General features: G+C 46.8%; 1 protein-coding gene across 2 annotated transcripts in view; it reads left to right on the top strand.

Moving 5' to 3' along the window:
• The window catches only part of LOC139420304 (lysine-specific demethylase 4B-like), an 86,280-nt gene extending 76,613 nt beyond the window's left edge, over positions 1–9,667 (top strand). For both annotated transcript variants that reach the window (XM_071170290.1, XM_071170377.1), the window contains exons 21-22: positions 6,506–6,598; positions 7,840–9,667. In XM_071170290.1, the coding sequence (XP_071026391.1) occupies positions 6,506–6,598; positions 7,840–8,412 (666 nt within the window). In that variant the 3' untranslated portion in view covers positions 8,413–9,667. The remainder of the gene's footprint in view (positions 1–6,505; positions 6,599–7,839) is intronic.
• Positions 9,668–15,449: the final 5,782 nt, after the last annotated feature.

The following is a 15,449-nucleotide window of genomic DNA, read 5'->3' as shown; positions in this document are numbered from 1 at the left end:
CACCGGTTAGTTGAGGTAGTATGTACATGTAGGTAGAGTTAATTAATGTGACTATGCATAGATGACAACAGAGAGTGGCAGTGGTGGGGTCTGGGTCAAGTTGATTGGTTGAATCCGGGGATGTTAGTGCCTGCACACCCTGTGTACTTCATTGTAGATCTGAAAGGACTGGTTATGTAAATAAGTTCAAATCAATGTAGCTCATCTCCACATGAGACTACGTTGGAGGTTTGAAAACATCTGACAGATTTAGGCGATCAAAGTCAACAGTGCATATCAGAGGGATAGGTGGTTTTTTTAAGTGCATGCTCTTCAACCGATCGCTGCCCGCACCCGTCCGCCCAACTAGCATCACTACTCTGGATGGTTCTGTTCTTAGAATATGTGGACAACTACAAATACCTAGGTGTCTGGTAAGACTGTAAACTCTCCTTCCAGACTCACATTAAGCATCTCCAATCCAAAATTAAATCTAGAATCGGATTCCTATTTCGCAAAGCCTCCTTCACTCATGCTACCAAACATACCCTCGTAAAACTGACCATCTTACCGAGCCTCGACTTCAGCGATGTCATTTACAAAATAGCCTCCAACACTCTACTCAACAAATTGGATGCAGTCTATCACAGTGCCATCCATTTTGTCACCAAATCCCCATATACTACCCACCACTGCAACCTGTGTGCTCTCGTTGGCTGGTCCTCGCTACATATCCGTCGCCAAACCCTCTGGCTCCAGGTCATTTAAAAGTCTTTGCTAGTTTTGTGTCTTTACTATCATTAAATGAAGACTTTAATTTTTATGAAAGATTCTCTGTAATTAGTATTATGCGATTAAACTGATTAGTCATGTAACTGTAATTAACTAGGAAGTCGGGGCACCAAGGAAAAATATTCAGATTACAAAGTTATAATTTCCTAATAACTTTTCAGATATTTTATATCAGATCAATTAGTCTTCGAATTAATGAATTATTTACTTTACCTCACGTTAGTTTCATTCCAAACAACGTTGTTGGTTATCTGCACGGACCCAGTCTTCACTATGAGTCATCCATACATCAATTGTCTTAAATAATTTATTTACTAACTAAGTAATTCACAGAAATGCATAAACAACAGTAGATAGTTACAAGGAAATGATAACGGAGTTTCCCTAGTGGGATAAACCGGCATCGCGGCTTGGTGGACAAAAAGGAAGTGGGGGTCAGCTGAGAAGTCACTACAGAGTTGATAATTATAGCAATTGAAATGCTAATCCTTTGCACATGAACGTTCACTCATTCGGGAACAAATGCAATCAATATATATATATATACGCTCAGTGTGTCGTCTTGATCGCTGTTGAAAAGTTTTTCTTTCGTAGAATGGCCGTCCTCTCTCTCTCTGTCACAGTTAGCATGAATTGTTCAGAGTGACATTCATTATTTTCGTTATAGAATGGATGTTTCGGCAGTTGTCGTTCTTCGCGTTCAATGATACCGAATTCCTACCTGCAGACTAGTAATTAATATCAAAGACTTGTTCTTATTCTGTCGGTATCGATCGTCTAAGAGTTTAACCACGTGGTATGGTTAAAAGATTCAGCAATGGTCTGCAACCTTTGTCCCATTGTAATGGAGAAAAACATGGTCTACTGAGAATTTCTCAAAGTTGGGGTTTTATTCGGAATTGCAGAAAAAGGCCTGTCCCAGGATGTCCGACCCTAACTGGGCTCATGTGCGGTCCTCTGATTTAGTTAAACTCAAAAGGGAATTGGAGTTTCCTTCATTAAACAGTCCAAAATCACATTACACAATTATACAAACAGTATCATCCTCACTCATTCATCTTATACAACAATTAGATGTAAACCTAATTTCTGAGGCTATTATATAAACAGCGTTATGGTAATGTGGCCGCACCGTCTCCCATGAGCTTCACCAAAATTGTACCAAACGGACCAGTTCGTAGCTGGATTCTTCACCGATCTTTTATACCTTTTCCGGAACATAAATGTTGTTTGGACCATAAATGTTGTTCGGAGGTGGAAGAAATTCCTTTGTTCTCTATGAAAATTCACTCTGTCTCTCTACTGTGGCTATGAGGAGATAATCTCTTAGAGGAATTTACGATCTCTCTGACCACAGCAGCCTAGTTGTAGGAGGCAGGGAGAGGGGGATGGGGCTTGCTGAACCCAAAGAGGGCAACGTCATGACACTAGGTAAAGCCCCGCCTTATCTCAGCTCACTGGTCACCATAGCAACACCCATCCGTAGCACGCGCTCCAGCAGGTATATTGCACTGGTCATCCCCAAAGCCAGCACTTCCTTTGGCCGCCTTTCCTTCCGATTCTCTGCTGCCAGTGACTGGAACGAATTGCAAAAATCTCTGAAGCTGGAGTCTTATATCTCCCTCTCTAACTTTAAGCATCAGCTGTCAGAGCAGCTTACTGACCACTGTACCAGTACACAGCCAATCTGTAAATAGCCCACCCAACTACCTCATCCCCATATTATTACTTACACTTTTGCTCTTTTGCAACCTGGTATCTCTACTTGCACATCATCATCTGCCCATCTATCACTCCAGTGTTAATGCTAAATTGTAATTATTTTCGCCTCTATGTTCTATTTATTGCCTACCTCTACATTTGCACACAACCTATATAGATTTTGATTTTATTTTGTGTTATTGACTGTACGTTTGTTTGTGTAACTCTGTGTTGTTTTTGTCGCACTGCTTTGCTTTATCTTGGTCAGGTTGCAGTTGTAAATGACAACTTGTTCTCAACTAGCCTCCCTGGTTAAATAAAGGTGAAAAATATATATTTTTTAAATAAATAAAAAAGGTGGTGCCACTGTATATTTTCATTATATATTCTAGGATGCATGGACAAATTAACAACTATTTATTTCCCTTAAAATGTCCTCATGACAACTTTAGGCAGTCTTTATAATGGCCCACTCCATCTACATTGAACCCCCAGCCTTGTACCAAGTTGGTTCTACAGCGGGAGCCTTTTTTACACCACAACTTAGATGACTTTGACTTTCCAGCACAGTGCTTATCTGAGTGTTTCCGGCCTATTGCTTATCTGAGCTTTTCCAGAACAGTGCTTATCTGAGCGTTTCCAGCACAGTGTTTATCTGAGTGTTTCCAGCACAGTGTTTATCTGAGTATTTCCAGCACAGTGCTTATCTGAGCGTTTCCAGCACAGTGCTTATCTGAGCGTTTCCAGCACAGTGCTTATCTGAGCGTTTCCAGCACAGTGCTTATCTGAGCGTTTCCAGCACAGTGCTTATCTGAGCGTTTCCAGCACAGTGCTTATCTGAGCGTTTCCAGCACAGTGCTTATCTGAAAATGATGGCGCTCTGGTAGATTATGGCAGAGTATCTTGTTGCAGTGGACATTGAAACGTAGTGGAGAGTGTTGCAGGTGCGTGTGGAGAATTTATAGTGTGGCGTGCAGAGTGCCTGTGAGGTATAAAGCTTAGAGGTCCCTGGTACTGTAGGAACACACACACACACACACACACACACACACACACACACACACACACACACACACACACACACACACACACACACACACACACACACAGAGCCTTGTGAGCTCTTCCACACTCTCAGCCTGGGCGATATGACAAGCCAAATGGCACACACCCACGTACACAACATCTCGCTGTCCAACATCTCATTCCAAAATCATGGGCATTAATATGGAGTTGGTCCCACCCTTTGCTGCTATAACAGCCTCCACTCTTCTGGGAAGGCTTTCCACTAGATGTTGGAACATTGCTGAGGGGACTTGCTTCTATTCAGCCACAAGCATTAGTGAGGTCGGCACTGATGTTGGGCAATTAGGCCTGGCTCGCAGTCGGTGTTCAGTCGGTTTGAGGTCAGGGCTCTGTAAAGGCCAGTCAAGTTTTTCAACACCGATCTCGACAAACCATATCAGGGGGCATTGTGGCATTGTTATGCTGAAACAGGAAAGGGCCTTCCCCAAACTGTTGTCACAAAGTTAGAAGCACAGAATCATCTAGAATGTCATTATGTGTGTCGCTCTGACTGGATGTAGTATGCATGTGACTATATGGTTATGCCTCTGTGTGTTTCTAATCACAGGATGGGACTGGGGAGGAGGATGTGTGTGTGTGTGTTTCTAATCACAGGATGGGACTGGGGAGGAGGATGTGTGTGTGTGTGTGTTTCTAATCACAGGATGGGACTGGGGAGGAGGATGTGTGTGTGTGTGTTTCTAATCACAGGATGGGACTGGGGAGGAGGATGTGTGTGTGTGTGTGTTTCTAATCACAGGATGGGACTGGGGAGGAGGATGTGTGTGTGTGTGTTTCTAATCACAGGATGGGACTGGGGAGGAGGATGTGTGTGTGTGTGTTTCTAATCACAGGATGGGACTGGGGAGGAGGATGTGTGTGTGTGTGTTTCTAATCACAGGATGGGACTGGGGAGGAGGATGTGTGTGTGTGTGTTTCTAATCACAGGATGGGACTGGGGAGGAGGATGTGTGTGTGTGTGTTTCTAATCACAGGATGGGACTGGGGAGGAGGATGTGTGTGTGTGTGTTTCTAATCACAGGATGGGACTGGGGAGGAGGATGTGTGTGTGTGTGTTTCTAATCACAGGATGGGACTGGGGAGGAGGATGTGTGTGTGTGTGTTTCTAATCACAGGATGGGACTGGGGAGGAGGATGTGTGTGTGTGTGTGTGTTTCTAATCACAGGATGGGACTGGGGAGGAGGATGTGTGTGTGTGTGTGTTTCTAATCACAGGATGGGACTGGGGAGGAGGATGTGTGTGTGTGTGTTTCTAATCACAGGATGGGACTGGGGAGGAGGATGTGTGTGTGTGTGTTTCTAATCACAGGATGGGACTGGGGAGGAGGATGTGTGTGTGTGTGTTTCTAATCACAGGATGGGACTGGGGAGGAGGATGTGTGTGTGTGTGTTTCTAATCACAGGATGGGACTGGGGAGGAGGATGTGTGTGTGTGTGTTTCTAATCACAGGATGGGACTGGGGAGGAGGATGTGTGTGTGTGTGTTTCTAATCACAGGATGGGACTGGGGAGGAGGATGTGTGTGTGTGTGTTTCTAATCACAGGATGGGACTGGGGAGGAGGATGTGTGTGTGTGTGTTTCTAATCACAGGATGGGACTGGGGAGGAGGATGTGTGTGTGTGTGTTTCTAATCACAGGATGGGACTGGGGAGGAGGATGTGTGTGTGTGTGTTTCTAATCACAGGATGGGACTGGGGAGGAGGATGTGTGTGTGTGTGTTTCTAATCACAGGATGGGACTGGGGAGGAGGATGTGTGTGTGTGTGTTTCTAATCACAGGATGGGACTGGGGAGGAGGATGTGTGTGTGTGTGTTTCTAATCACAGGATGGGACTGGGGAGGAGGATGTGTGTGTGTGTGTTTCTAATCACAGGATGGGACTGGGGAGGAGGATGTGTGTGTGTGTGTTTCTAATCACAAGATGGGACTGGGGAGGAGGATGTGTGTGTGTGTGTTTCTAATCACAGGATGGGACTGGGGAGGAGGATGTGTGTGTGTGCACGCTAATCTCAGAGTTTCACTGTGCTTCTATTTTTTTAATATATATATATATATTTCTTTTTTTTTTTTGTTACCCCTTTTTCTCCCCAATTTCGTGGTGTCCAATTGTTTTAGTAGCTACTATCTTGTCTCATCGCTACAACTCCCGTACGGGCTCGGGAGAGACGAAGGTTGAAAGTCATGCGTCCTCCGATACACAACCCAACCAAGCCACACTGCTTCTTAACACTGCGCGCATCCTACCCGGAAGCCAGCCGCACCAATGTGTCGGAGGAAACACCGTGCACCTGGCAACCTTGGTTAGCGTGCACTGCGTCCGGCCCGCCACAGGAGTCGCTGGTGCGCGATGAGACAAGGATATCCCTACTGGCCAACCCTTCCCTAACCCGGACGACGCTAGGCCAATTGTGCGTCGTCCCACGGACCTCCCGGTCGCGGCCGGTTGCGACAGAGCCTGGGCGCGAACCCAGAGTCTCTGGTGGCACAGCTGGCGCTGCAATACAGCGCCCGGGAGGCCCTCACTGTGCTTGTATGTATGTAGAGTGCAGGTGATTAGCCAGCATCTTGAGAGAGAGTGGGAGTGAGTGAGGGCGAGAGAGAAAGCGATGGAGAGAGACAACACATACAAGCACTCACTGTGCTTGTATGTGTTGTCTCTCTCCATTGCTTTCTCTCTCTCACTCACTCACTCCCACTCTCTCTCATGATGCTGGCTAATCACCTGCTCTCTCTCACATACACATTTGTACGCACGGCAGAGCCGCAAGACACGGCAGAGCCACACGACAGTCACACACACACCAAGACAACATTGCATGTCTTCAAATTCTGTTACTGGATTTTGTCCTCCTGACAATCCTGGGCTTTGTTGTTTTTTGTGTTGTTTTGAGTATGACTCTTAATTAACTCTCCCACTCTTTCCATCTCTCTCTTCTCCCCTTTTCAGGTGGAGTTCCAAGATGAGTCCCAGCTGTTACTGAAGCAAACAGAGATCCATTCGCTGGAGCAGGACCTGCCCAAGAGGGTCTGCACTCGCCTGGTACGAGACCACCTGACGCCCACCCACTAGGGCAGGGGTGGGCTGGGGAGAGGGGGGGGGGGGGGGGGGGCAGGGGGGGGCTGGGGAGAGAGGGGGGAGGCAGGGGTGGGGAGGGAGGGATGGAGGCAGGGGTGGGGAGGGAGGGAGGGAGGCAGGGGTGGGCTGGGTAGAGAGAGGGGCAGGGGTGGGCTGGGGAGAGAGGGAGGGGTGGGCTGGGGAGAGAGAGAGAGAGAGGGAGGGGTGGGCTGGGGAGAGAGGGAGGGGTGGGCTGGGGAGAGAGAGAGAGGGAGGGGTGGGCTGGGGAGAGAGAGAGGGGGGGGTGGGCTGGGCAGAGAGAGAGGGAGGGGTGGGCTGGGGAGAGAGAGAGAGGCAGGGGTGGGCTGGGGAGAGAGAGGGGCAGGGGTGGGCTGGGGAGAGAGAGAGGCAGGGGTGGGCTGGGTAGGCAGGGGTGGGCTGGGGAGAGAGGGGGGAGGCAGGGGTGGGCTGGGGAGAGGGAGGCAGGGGTGGGCTAGGGAGAGAGGGAGGCAGGGGTGGGCTGGGGAGAGAGGGAGGGAGGCAGGGGTGAGCTGGGGAGAGAGGGAAGGAGGCAGGGGTGGGCTGGGGAGGGAGGCAGGGGTGGGCTGGGGGGGAGGGAGGGAGGCAGGGGTGGGCAAGGGAGGGAGGGAGACATTGGTGGGCTGGGGAGAGAGGGAGGCAGGGGTGGCCTGGGGAAAGAGAGAGGGAGGCATCGGTGGGCTGGGGGGGAGGGAGGGAGGCAGGGGTGGGCAAGGGAGGGAGGGAGACATTGGTGGGCTGGGGAAAGAGAGAGGGAGGCAGGGGTGGCCTGGGGAAAGAGAGAGGGAGGCATCGGTGGGCTGGGGCGAGAGGGAGGCAGGGGTGGGCTAGGGAGGGAGGCAGGGGTGGGCTGGGGAGGCATCGGTGGGCTGGGGCGAGAGGGAGGCAGGGGTGGGCTAGGGAGGGAGGCAGGGGTGGGCTGGGGAAAGAGGGAGGGAGGGAGGCAGGGGTGGGCTGGGGATGTTATTCCCCACTATCATGTTATTCTACACTATGTCGTGGAGTTGTCAGTCATGGCTATGTTGAACCTTTTTATAAAATGCATATTTTACGTGATGCTCCTGAAATATCCGTCCTTCCTGTCTGGTTGTAGGGGTTTGAAGGGTGTAGGAGCTCAACGTAGGAGAGAAGTGATCATGTGGATGCCATGCCACTATTTTTACCATCAGCTGTCTCTTCCTGTCTAGGCAATACCAACCCAGGAAGCTCTTCTGTCAGGAGACGAACCACAGGCAGCCAAGAGGCCTCGCCTCCCCGCCCCTCACCCCACACCTCAAGCCCCCATGGACCCCGGATGCCAACCCCCAGCTACAGGCCCTGTACCTCACAGTATTACACCTCACACACCCAGCCATGCTCCTGGTCCCTCCAACACTGATATCAGCGCCCTTACCCTCACCCAGGCTCTGGCAATACCCATCTCCGAGCCCACCCTCACCCCAATGCCAACTCTCACTGATCCTCTCCCACCCCCGTCGGCCCTAGCCGCCCCTCTGCTGCCCCTCTCCCCAGCCGTGCCCTTCCAGGACCAGGGTGAAGTTTACACAGCCAGGTCCGTGCCCTTCCAGGACCAGGGTGAAGCTTACACAGCCAGGTCCGTGCCCTTCCAGGACCAGGGTGAAGCTTACACAGCCAGGTCCATGCCCTTCCAGGACCAGGGTGAAGGATACACGCCCAGCTCCAGCTACGTGTCCTACATGGAGACGCTGCTCAATACACACTTCCCCCCTCAGGAAGATGGCCCCGGGCCCCTGTTTTAATGAGACGCACCACTCTGCCGTGATAGCTAGGCTAACAGGAGCTAAGCTAATGCTAGGAAAGATAATGTAATCTATGCTAAAGGAGGCTAAGTGATAGACAGTAGCATCTGTTACAGAATGCAGATAAAGCACTCCTCAGTTGCATGTCTTTTTTTTTTATTTTTAGGGTGGGTGGGGTGTGGGGGGGGTTCTCACTGCTGTGGTGTGGTTATGGGCTGTTCCTAGAACTGCAGCGCAAGAGGAGGCTTCTTTTCCCCTTCTTCTGTGTTGGTCTGCCATTTGTGCAAAACGCAAAATGTATAGACATGAATAGACTCACAAGCATCATCACCTCACCTCTTTCTATCCAGTTATTTACCCGCTTTTACAGAACGGTGACGTCAGCTTTTTTGTGTTCATCTATGAAACCAGCAAGAACTATTTTTTAATAGAAGCTATACCAACTGCTTACAATGAAACAGAACAGCATATGGACAGAATATTTGTGTACAGTTTCAATAATGTATTTTTGTTTGTGAGAGGTCCTGGGGAAAGGGTGGAGATGTATTACAGGGGGGTTGACAAGTATTTAAATGTCTTATTCATATATTGATATAAAATCCTTGTACAAAGATACAACATTTTGTTGGGGGGAAATGCAACCGTGGTAGTTACACTTTATTGTAATCTTGTCTGCAGAACCATTGAATTTTGTGAAGATGTGTTGCAGTAGTTCTGACTGTGTCCCTGTATCGAACAAACCCAAAAACCATCATGTTCACATTGCTCACGTTTTCCAACTCCAGAACTTCTCTGGGCTTTGTTTTGTAGCATTCTTCGTAAAAAATCAATGTTACTATTCGACGTTGTCTGTTCGTATGACTATTCTTTCTATGTTTATTTTGTGAATATATTAACCTCACGAGGTGATCCGAGAAAATGCTTTGATTATGAAATGATTATCCTTTTTTGAGATTTTAGAGAGAGGTAAATTGAATTTCTACTCCAGTAAACAAAACCTGCATTTTCAAATGGTATGTTAACTATCTTTATAGAGGTGCTATCCTGGATGACTGGGGAAGCATGTTTCTCATACCCACAGTCACATTATACATAGTGCAAGCCTTTGTGTGTGAATCAAATCTGTTAATGTCATACTAGCCATGTAATTGAGCTGTTATTACAATAGAATGTCATGACAGATCAATGTTCCTATGTGGAAACCTACTGTGAAGAGGCTTTATTTCATAGGAATTAAACTGAGTTGTTATAGCCAGCTTGTGTAGTGTTCCTTTCCTTTTGCATGTTTATAACCCATCTCTTATAACCCATCTCTTCTCCTCCGCCGTCTGTCTGTCCTTGCTCATCCTGCACACCACTCATTCCCTGCAGGCCAATGCGGTTGGAGCTCAGCGGAGGTATAACTACAGCTGTTACTGCTCCCCTGTTCTCTGGCAACAACACAAGCAGAATCCCAAAGAGGCTCATGTTTTAAAGGAGGGGAAAGTGTTCCAAAGCCCGTAGGGGGTCACCATTTGATTTTTACTGCCCTTAAGTCTATTTCTCCTCATCTGCCAAGTGTAATCTTGCCGTCGAATTCTCTACCCTTCTCTAAAACTGTGCTCATACATTCCCCTTTGTGGTTTTAAAGGAATGGACTGGTGTAAGTAATGGACTGGTGTAAAGAATATGGTGTAAACACCCTCCAACCATACTTGTGCACCAATCCAATGCCTTTAAACCCCTGTGTCTTGACTTGGATAAAATGTAGATATTTTTTTTAGTTCATATTTTGATGCTCTCTTCAGCAATGAAGTTTGAAGACAGTGGATTAAAATATCTATACTGGTTTCAGATTCAGATTGCAATTTTGTTATTATACAAAAGATAAACCCAACAAAGCAACACTTAATGAATATAGTAGATTACAAATGTAATTCAGTTTTATTCAATTGTGAATTGAAACTAGCAGAACAATGAGTTCTCTTTTATTGTAGTCAACAAACATTTTGTTTAATTGTATGTGACAGGGAGCCTAGCGGTTAGAGCGTTGGGCCAGTAACCGAAAGGTCGCTGCTTTGAATAGCCGAGCCGACAAGCTAAATATCTCTGTGCTCTTGAGCAAGGCACTAAACCCTCATTTTCTCCAGGGGCACTGTACTACCATGGCTGACCCTGTACTTCCATGGCTGACCCTGTACTACCATGGCTGACCCTGTACTTCCATGGCTGACCCTGTACTACCATGGCTGACCCTGTACTACCATGGCTGACCCTGTACTTCCATGGCTGACCCTGTACTTCCATGGCTGACCCTGTACTACCATGGCTGACCCTGTACTACCATGGCTGACCCTGTACTACCATGGCTGACCCTGTACTAACAACACATTTCACTACTCCTATCCAGTGTATGTGACAAAATATTTTGTTTTATTGTAGTCCCAAAATTCACAGCCTTTTAGCTACCACATGGTGGGTTTACTCAACATCGGCAAATCATCTATTCAGGAAATCACAACGTAGGAGGCGATAAAGATTTCTTTGTTTGTTTTCATTTGTTTTATAACTTTTATCACACTTTTTATTTTAATCGATCGACCCCTAGAGCACCTCCTGTAAACCAGTGTTTCCCGAAGCAGGACCGCGTTTGGATAACCTTACTATTGACCACCTCCTGCAGGAATACAGTTTGTGCAGCAAGTGAAAGCGCAGAGCCTACTGTCTTTGGTGATTACCTGTAGTCCAATGACGGGAAATTCGATAGAGGCTCGTCGGTTTATCTGTGTTCCACTGAAAACTTTGTGTTCTGGCTATTGGGATCAAATTCATAATGCGGTTTCAAAATGTATATTGGAAGGTCAACGGTCCCAGATAAAAATGAACACATTTTTAAAGAGGGAAACACGTAGGAGGACTATCCATTGCAGACTTTAGATTGTATTGCCAGGCGCATTGCCAGGCGTTAGCGTTTCCCCCCATCCTCAATTGGTTTAGACATGATTATTCTGCCCCCTGGCTGAGTATAGAGAGAAATATGGTGTCTCTTATTGCCCTGGAAGAGGTGGTCTCCACTGATATATCCCTTAACTAATGTAATATGGTCTCTCTTATTGCCCTGGAAGAGCTGGTCTCCACTGATATATCCCTTAACCAATGTAATATGGTGTCTCTTATTGCCCTGGGAGAGGTGGTCTCCACTGATATCCCTTAACCAATGTAATATGGTGTCTCTTATTGCCCTGGGAGAGGTGGTCTCCACTGATATCCCTTAACCAATGTAATATGGTGTCTCTTATTGCCCTGGGAGAGGTGGTCTCCACTGATATCCCTTAACCAATGTAATATGGTGTCTCTTATTGCCCTGGGAGAGGTGGTCTCCACTGATATCCCTTAACCAATGTAATATGGTGTCTCTTATTGCCCTGGGAGAGGTGGTCTCCACTGATATCCCTTAACCAATGTAATATGGTGTCTCTTATTGCCCTGGGAGAGGTGGTCTCCACTGATATCCCTTAACCAATGTAATATGGTGTCTCTTATTGCCCTGGGAGAGGTGGTCTCCACTGATATCCCTTAACCAATGTAATATGGTGTCTCTTATTGCCCTGGGAGAGGTGGTCTCCACTGATATCCCTTAACCAATGTAAACTACACTTTGGTCCTATTATTGCTCACACAATTTCTATTTCAAAAAAATGGCATGCCTATACTTTGATATGTCATAGTAACGCCTTGCGATGGTGGAGATGGCGGCCTTTTGCCCCACCCCATGTTTAAAAACCATCTATGCTGTTGTGCCTTGCAAAGTAGGCACAACGACACGGCGGAACACAAAATCTCAAATTTGGTCTCGTCAGACCAAAGTACAGATTTCCGCCCTTGCTCGTGTTTCTTGGCCCAAGCAAGTCTCTCCTTCTTATTGTTGTCCTTTAGTAGTGTTTTTTTGTTGCAGCAATTTGACCATGAATGTCACGATGAGGATTACGCGCAGGATTACATGATCAGGGTTTTATTTTCTCCATCCAAACAAAAGAGCGAGGGATGAGACCCGTAAAACAAGTGCACAATAACACATAGTTGTTGACACAATAGCACAAGTGATGACAATGGGGAACAGAGGGCACTTTTTTTAAACCTTTATTTAACTAGGCAAGTCAGTTAAGAACAAATTCATATTTTCAATGACGTCAATGACAGTGGGTTAACTGCCTTGTTCAGGGGCAGAACGACACCTTGTCAGCTCGGGGATTTGAACTTGCAACCGTCCGGTTACTAGTCCAACGCTCTAACCACTAGGCTACCCTGCCGCCCCACATACTAATCAGGGAAAATGGGAACCTGGTGTGCGTATTGAGAAGACAGTTCAGGGACGCCTAGAAGGCCGGTGACGCAGACCTCCGGAGCTGGTGAACGGAATGAGCAGCAGTACCTTGGGGATCCGTGACAATGAAGGCCTGATTCACACAGTCGCCTCTGAACAGTTGATGTTGAGATGTGTCTGTTACTTGAACTTTCTGAAGCATTTATCTGGGCTGCAATCTGAAGTGCATTTAACTCTAATGAACTTATCCTCTGCTGCAGAGGTAACTCTGGGTCTTCCTTTCCTGTGGCGTTCCTCATGAGAGCCAGTTAACTCTGGGTCTTCCTTTCCTGTGGCGGTCCTCATGAGAGCCAGTTTCATCATAGCAGAGGTAACTCTGGGTCTTCCTTTCCTGTGGCGTTCCTCATGAGAGCCAGTTAACTCTGGATCTTCCTTTCCTGTGGCGGTCCTCATGAGAGCCAGTTTCATCATAGCAGAGGTAACTCTGTGTCTTCCTTTCCTGTGGCGGTCCTCATGAGAGCCAGTTAACTCTGGGTCTTCCTTTCCTGTGGCGGTCCTCATGAGAGCCAGTTTCATCATAGCAGAGGTAACTCTGGGTCTTCCTTTCCTGTGGCGTTCCTCATGAGAGCCAGTTAACTCTGGGTCTTCCTTTCCTGTGGCGGTCCTCATGAGAGCCAGTTTCATCATAGCAGAGGTAACTCTGGGTCTTCCTTTCCTGTGGCGTTCCTCATGAGAGCCAGTTAACTCTGGATCTTCCTTTCCTGTGGCGGTCCTCATGAGAGCCAGTTTCATCATAGCAGAGGTAACTCTGTGTCTTCCTTTCCTGTGGCGGTCCTCATGAGAGCCAGTTAACTCTGGGTCTTCCTTTCCTGTGGCGGTCCTCATGAGAGCCAGTTTCATCATAGCAGAGGTAACTCTGGGTCTTCCTTTCCTGTGGCGGTCCTCATGAGAGCCAGTTAACTCTGGGTCTTCCTTTCCTGTGGCGGTCCTCATGAGAGCCAGTTTCATCATAGCAGAGGTAACTCTGTGTCTTCCTTTCCTGTGGCGGTCCTCATGAGAGCCAGTTTCATCATAGCAGAGGTAACTGTGTCTTCCTTTCCTGTGGCGGTCCTCATGAGAGCCAGTTTCATCATAGCAGAGGTAACTCTGTGTCTTCCTTTCCTGTGGCGGTCCTCATGAGAGCCAGTTTCATCATAGCACTTGATGGTTTTTGCGACTGCACTTGTAGAAACTTTCAAAGTTCTTGAAATGTTCCAGATTGACTGACCTTCATGTCTTAAAATAATGATGGACTGTTGTTTCTCTTTGCTTATTAGAGCTGTTCTTGCCATAATATGGACTTGGTATTTTACCAAATAGGGCTATCTTCTGTATTCCACCTATACCATGTCATAACACAACTGATTGGCTGAAACGCATTAATCCTATGTGTTATTTAATAGTTTCGATGTCTTCAATATTATTCTACAATGTAGAAAATAGTCAAATAAAGAAAACCCCTGGAAATGAATAGGTGTGTCCAAACTTTTGACTGGCACTGCATGTATTTTATATTATATTATTTATTTATTTACTTCCTACGGCAATCAAAAGCTGCAGTCTTCTCTATAGAAATATACTATATAGACCTGTATTTAGTCTAATGTAAGCCTAAGTTACATTGTTTTAATGCAGATGTGACCAAAGTGAAGATTTGACTAGGAAATGGAGCTCAGCAGTTGCAGGCCAATAATATCTGAAGTGACCTCTCTTGCCCAACACCAGCCAGAGCGATATGAGACTAGTTGGTGCTTAGCCTCAAGGGTTTGTTCCTCATGTGGGGGAAAGGGAATTATTGCTTCCTGTTTCCCCAGGCTAGTTCTTTGGAGATGTTTTGTTGTTGTTTCATGTGATCAATTTCAGATGGAATGTCTTTTGAATTATCTCTGAGAAAAGACTAGATATTTAGACTGAATATTGAACGGTTATTGGAGGTCTTTCTTGCCCCTCAAATGTGTTAATTTATATAAACTTTTCAACAAGCATGGCGCTTGCTTAATAACGTGAGATGTTAACGTTTCAGGGCCACTGACGAGAAATGTATTTCGTGTAGAGGTTATTGAAGGACATGGAGGGCCGCACTCGGTAGTCATTTCCATCTACCTTGCTAAACAATTGATTGTGAACGCTTTTCCTCCTAACGCTAATGTAAACACGAGCGCTGGTATTATTGCTGATCTTTGCACGTCATTTGTTGGGAATGTAGGCCGAATGCATAAACAATGTGGTGTTCCTATTAGATGAGACTTGCTGTGTAGAGCTGGATTTATGAAGATTATTATTAGCATGTGTGGTTGGTACATAAATCTGCTCATTGCAGTCCCCTGAGATGTGACTCATATAGAGCTGTTTTTGTTAATGGTACATGCATGTTATGATCTTACAAGATGCCATGCTGCCTGTATGTAGCCTAGCGGTTAAGAGCGTTTGATCAGTAACCGGAAGGTTGCTGGTTCAAATCCCCAAGCCGAATATGGGGAAAAATCTGGTGATGTGCCCTTGAGCAAGGCACTTAACCCTGATTGCTGCTGGAAATGTCAAATGTACAAGTACTGTATGTTCATTCTCATCACAACGTGTACAGTTTTACTGGAGTCACGATTGCATGCTGCCCTTGTGTGTGGACGATGAAAAGACTAGCTTTTCAAAGTGATGCACATGGCAACCATAACTGTGTGTGTTGGTGGGGGGGGGG

Source organism: Oncorhynchus clarkii, chromosome 1 (genome assembly GCF_045791955.1).
Source record: "Oncorhynchus clarkii lewisi isolate Uvic-CL-2024 chromosome 1, UVic_Ocla_1.0, whole genome shotgun sequence".
In the NCBI taxonomy this organism is placed as follows: domain Eukaryota; kingdom Metazoa; phylum Chordata; class Actinopteri; order Salmoniformes; family Salmonidae; genus Oncorhynchus; species Oncorhynchus clarkii.
Note: the sequence above shows the minus strand (reverse complement) of the source record. Positions and strands in the feature narration are given on the sequence as shown.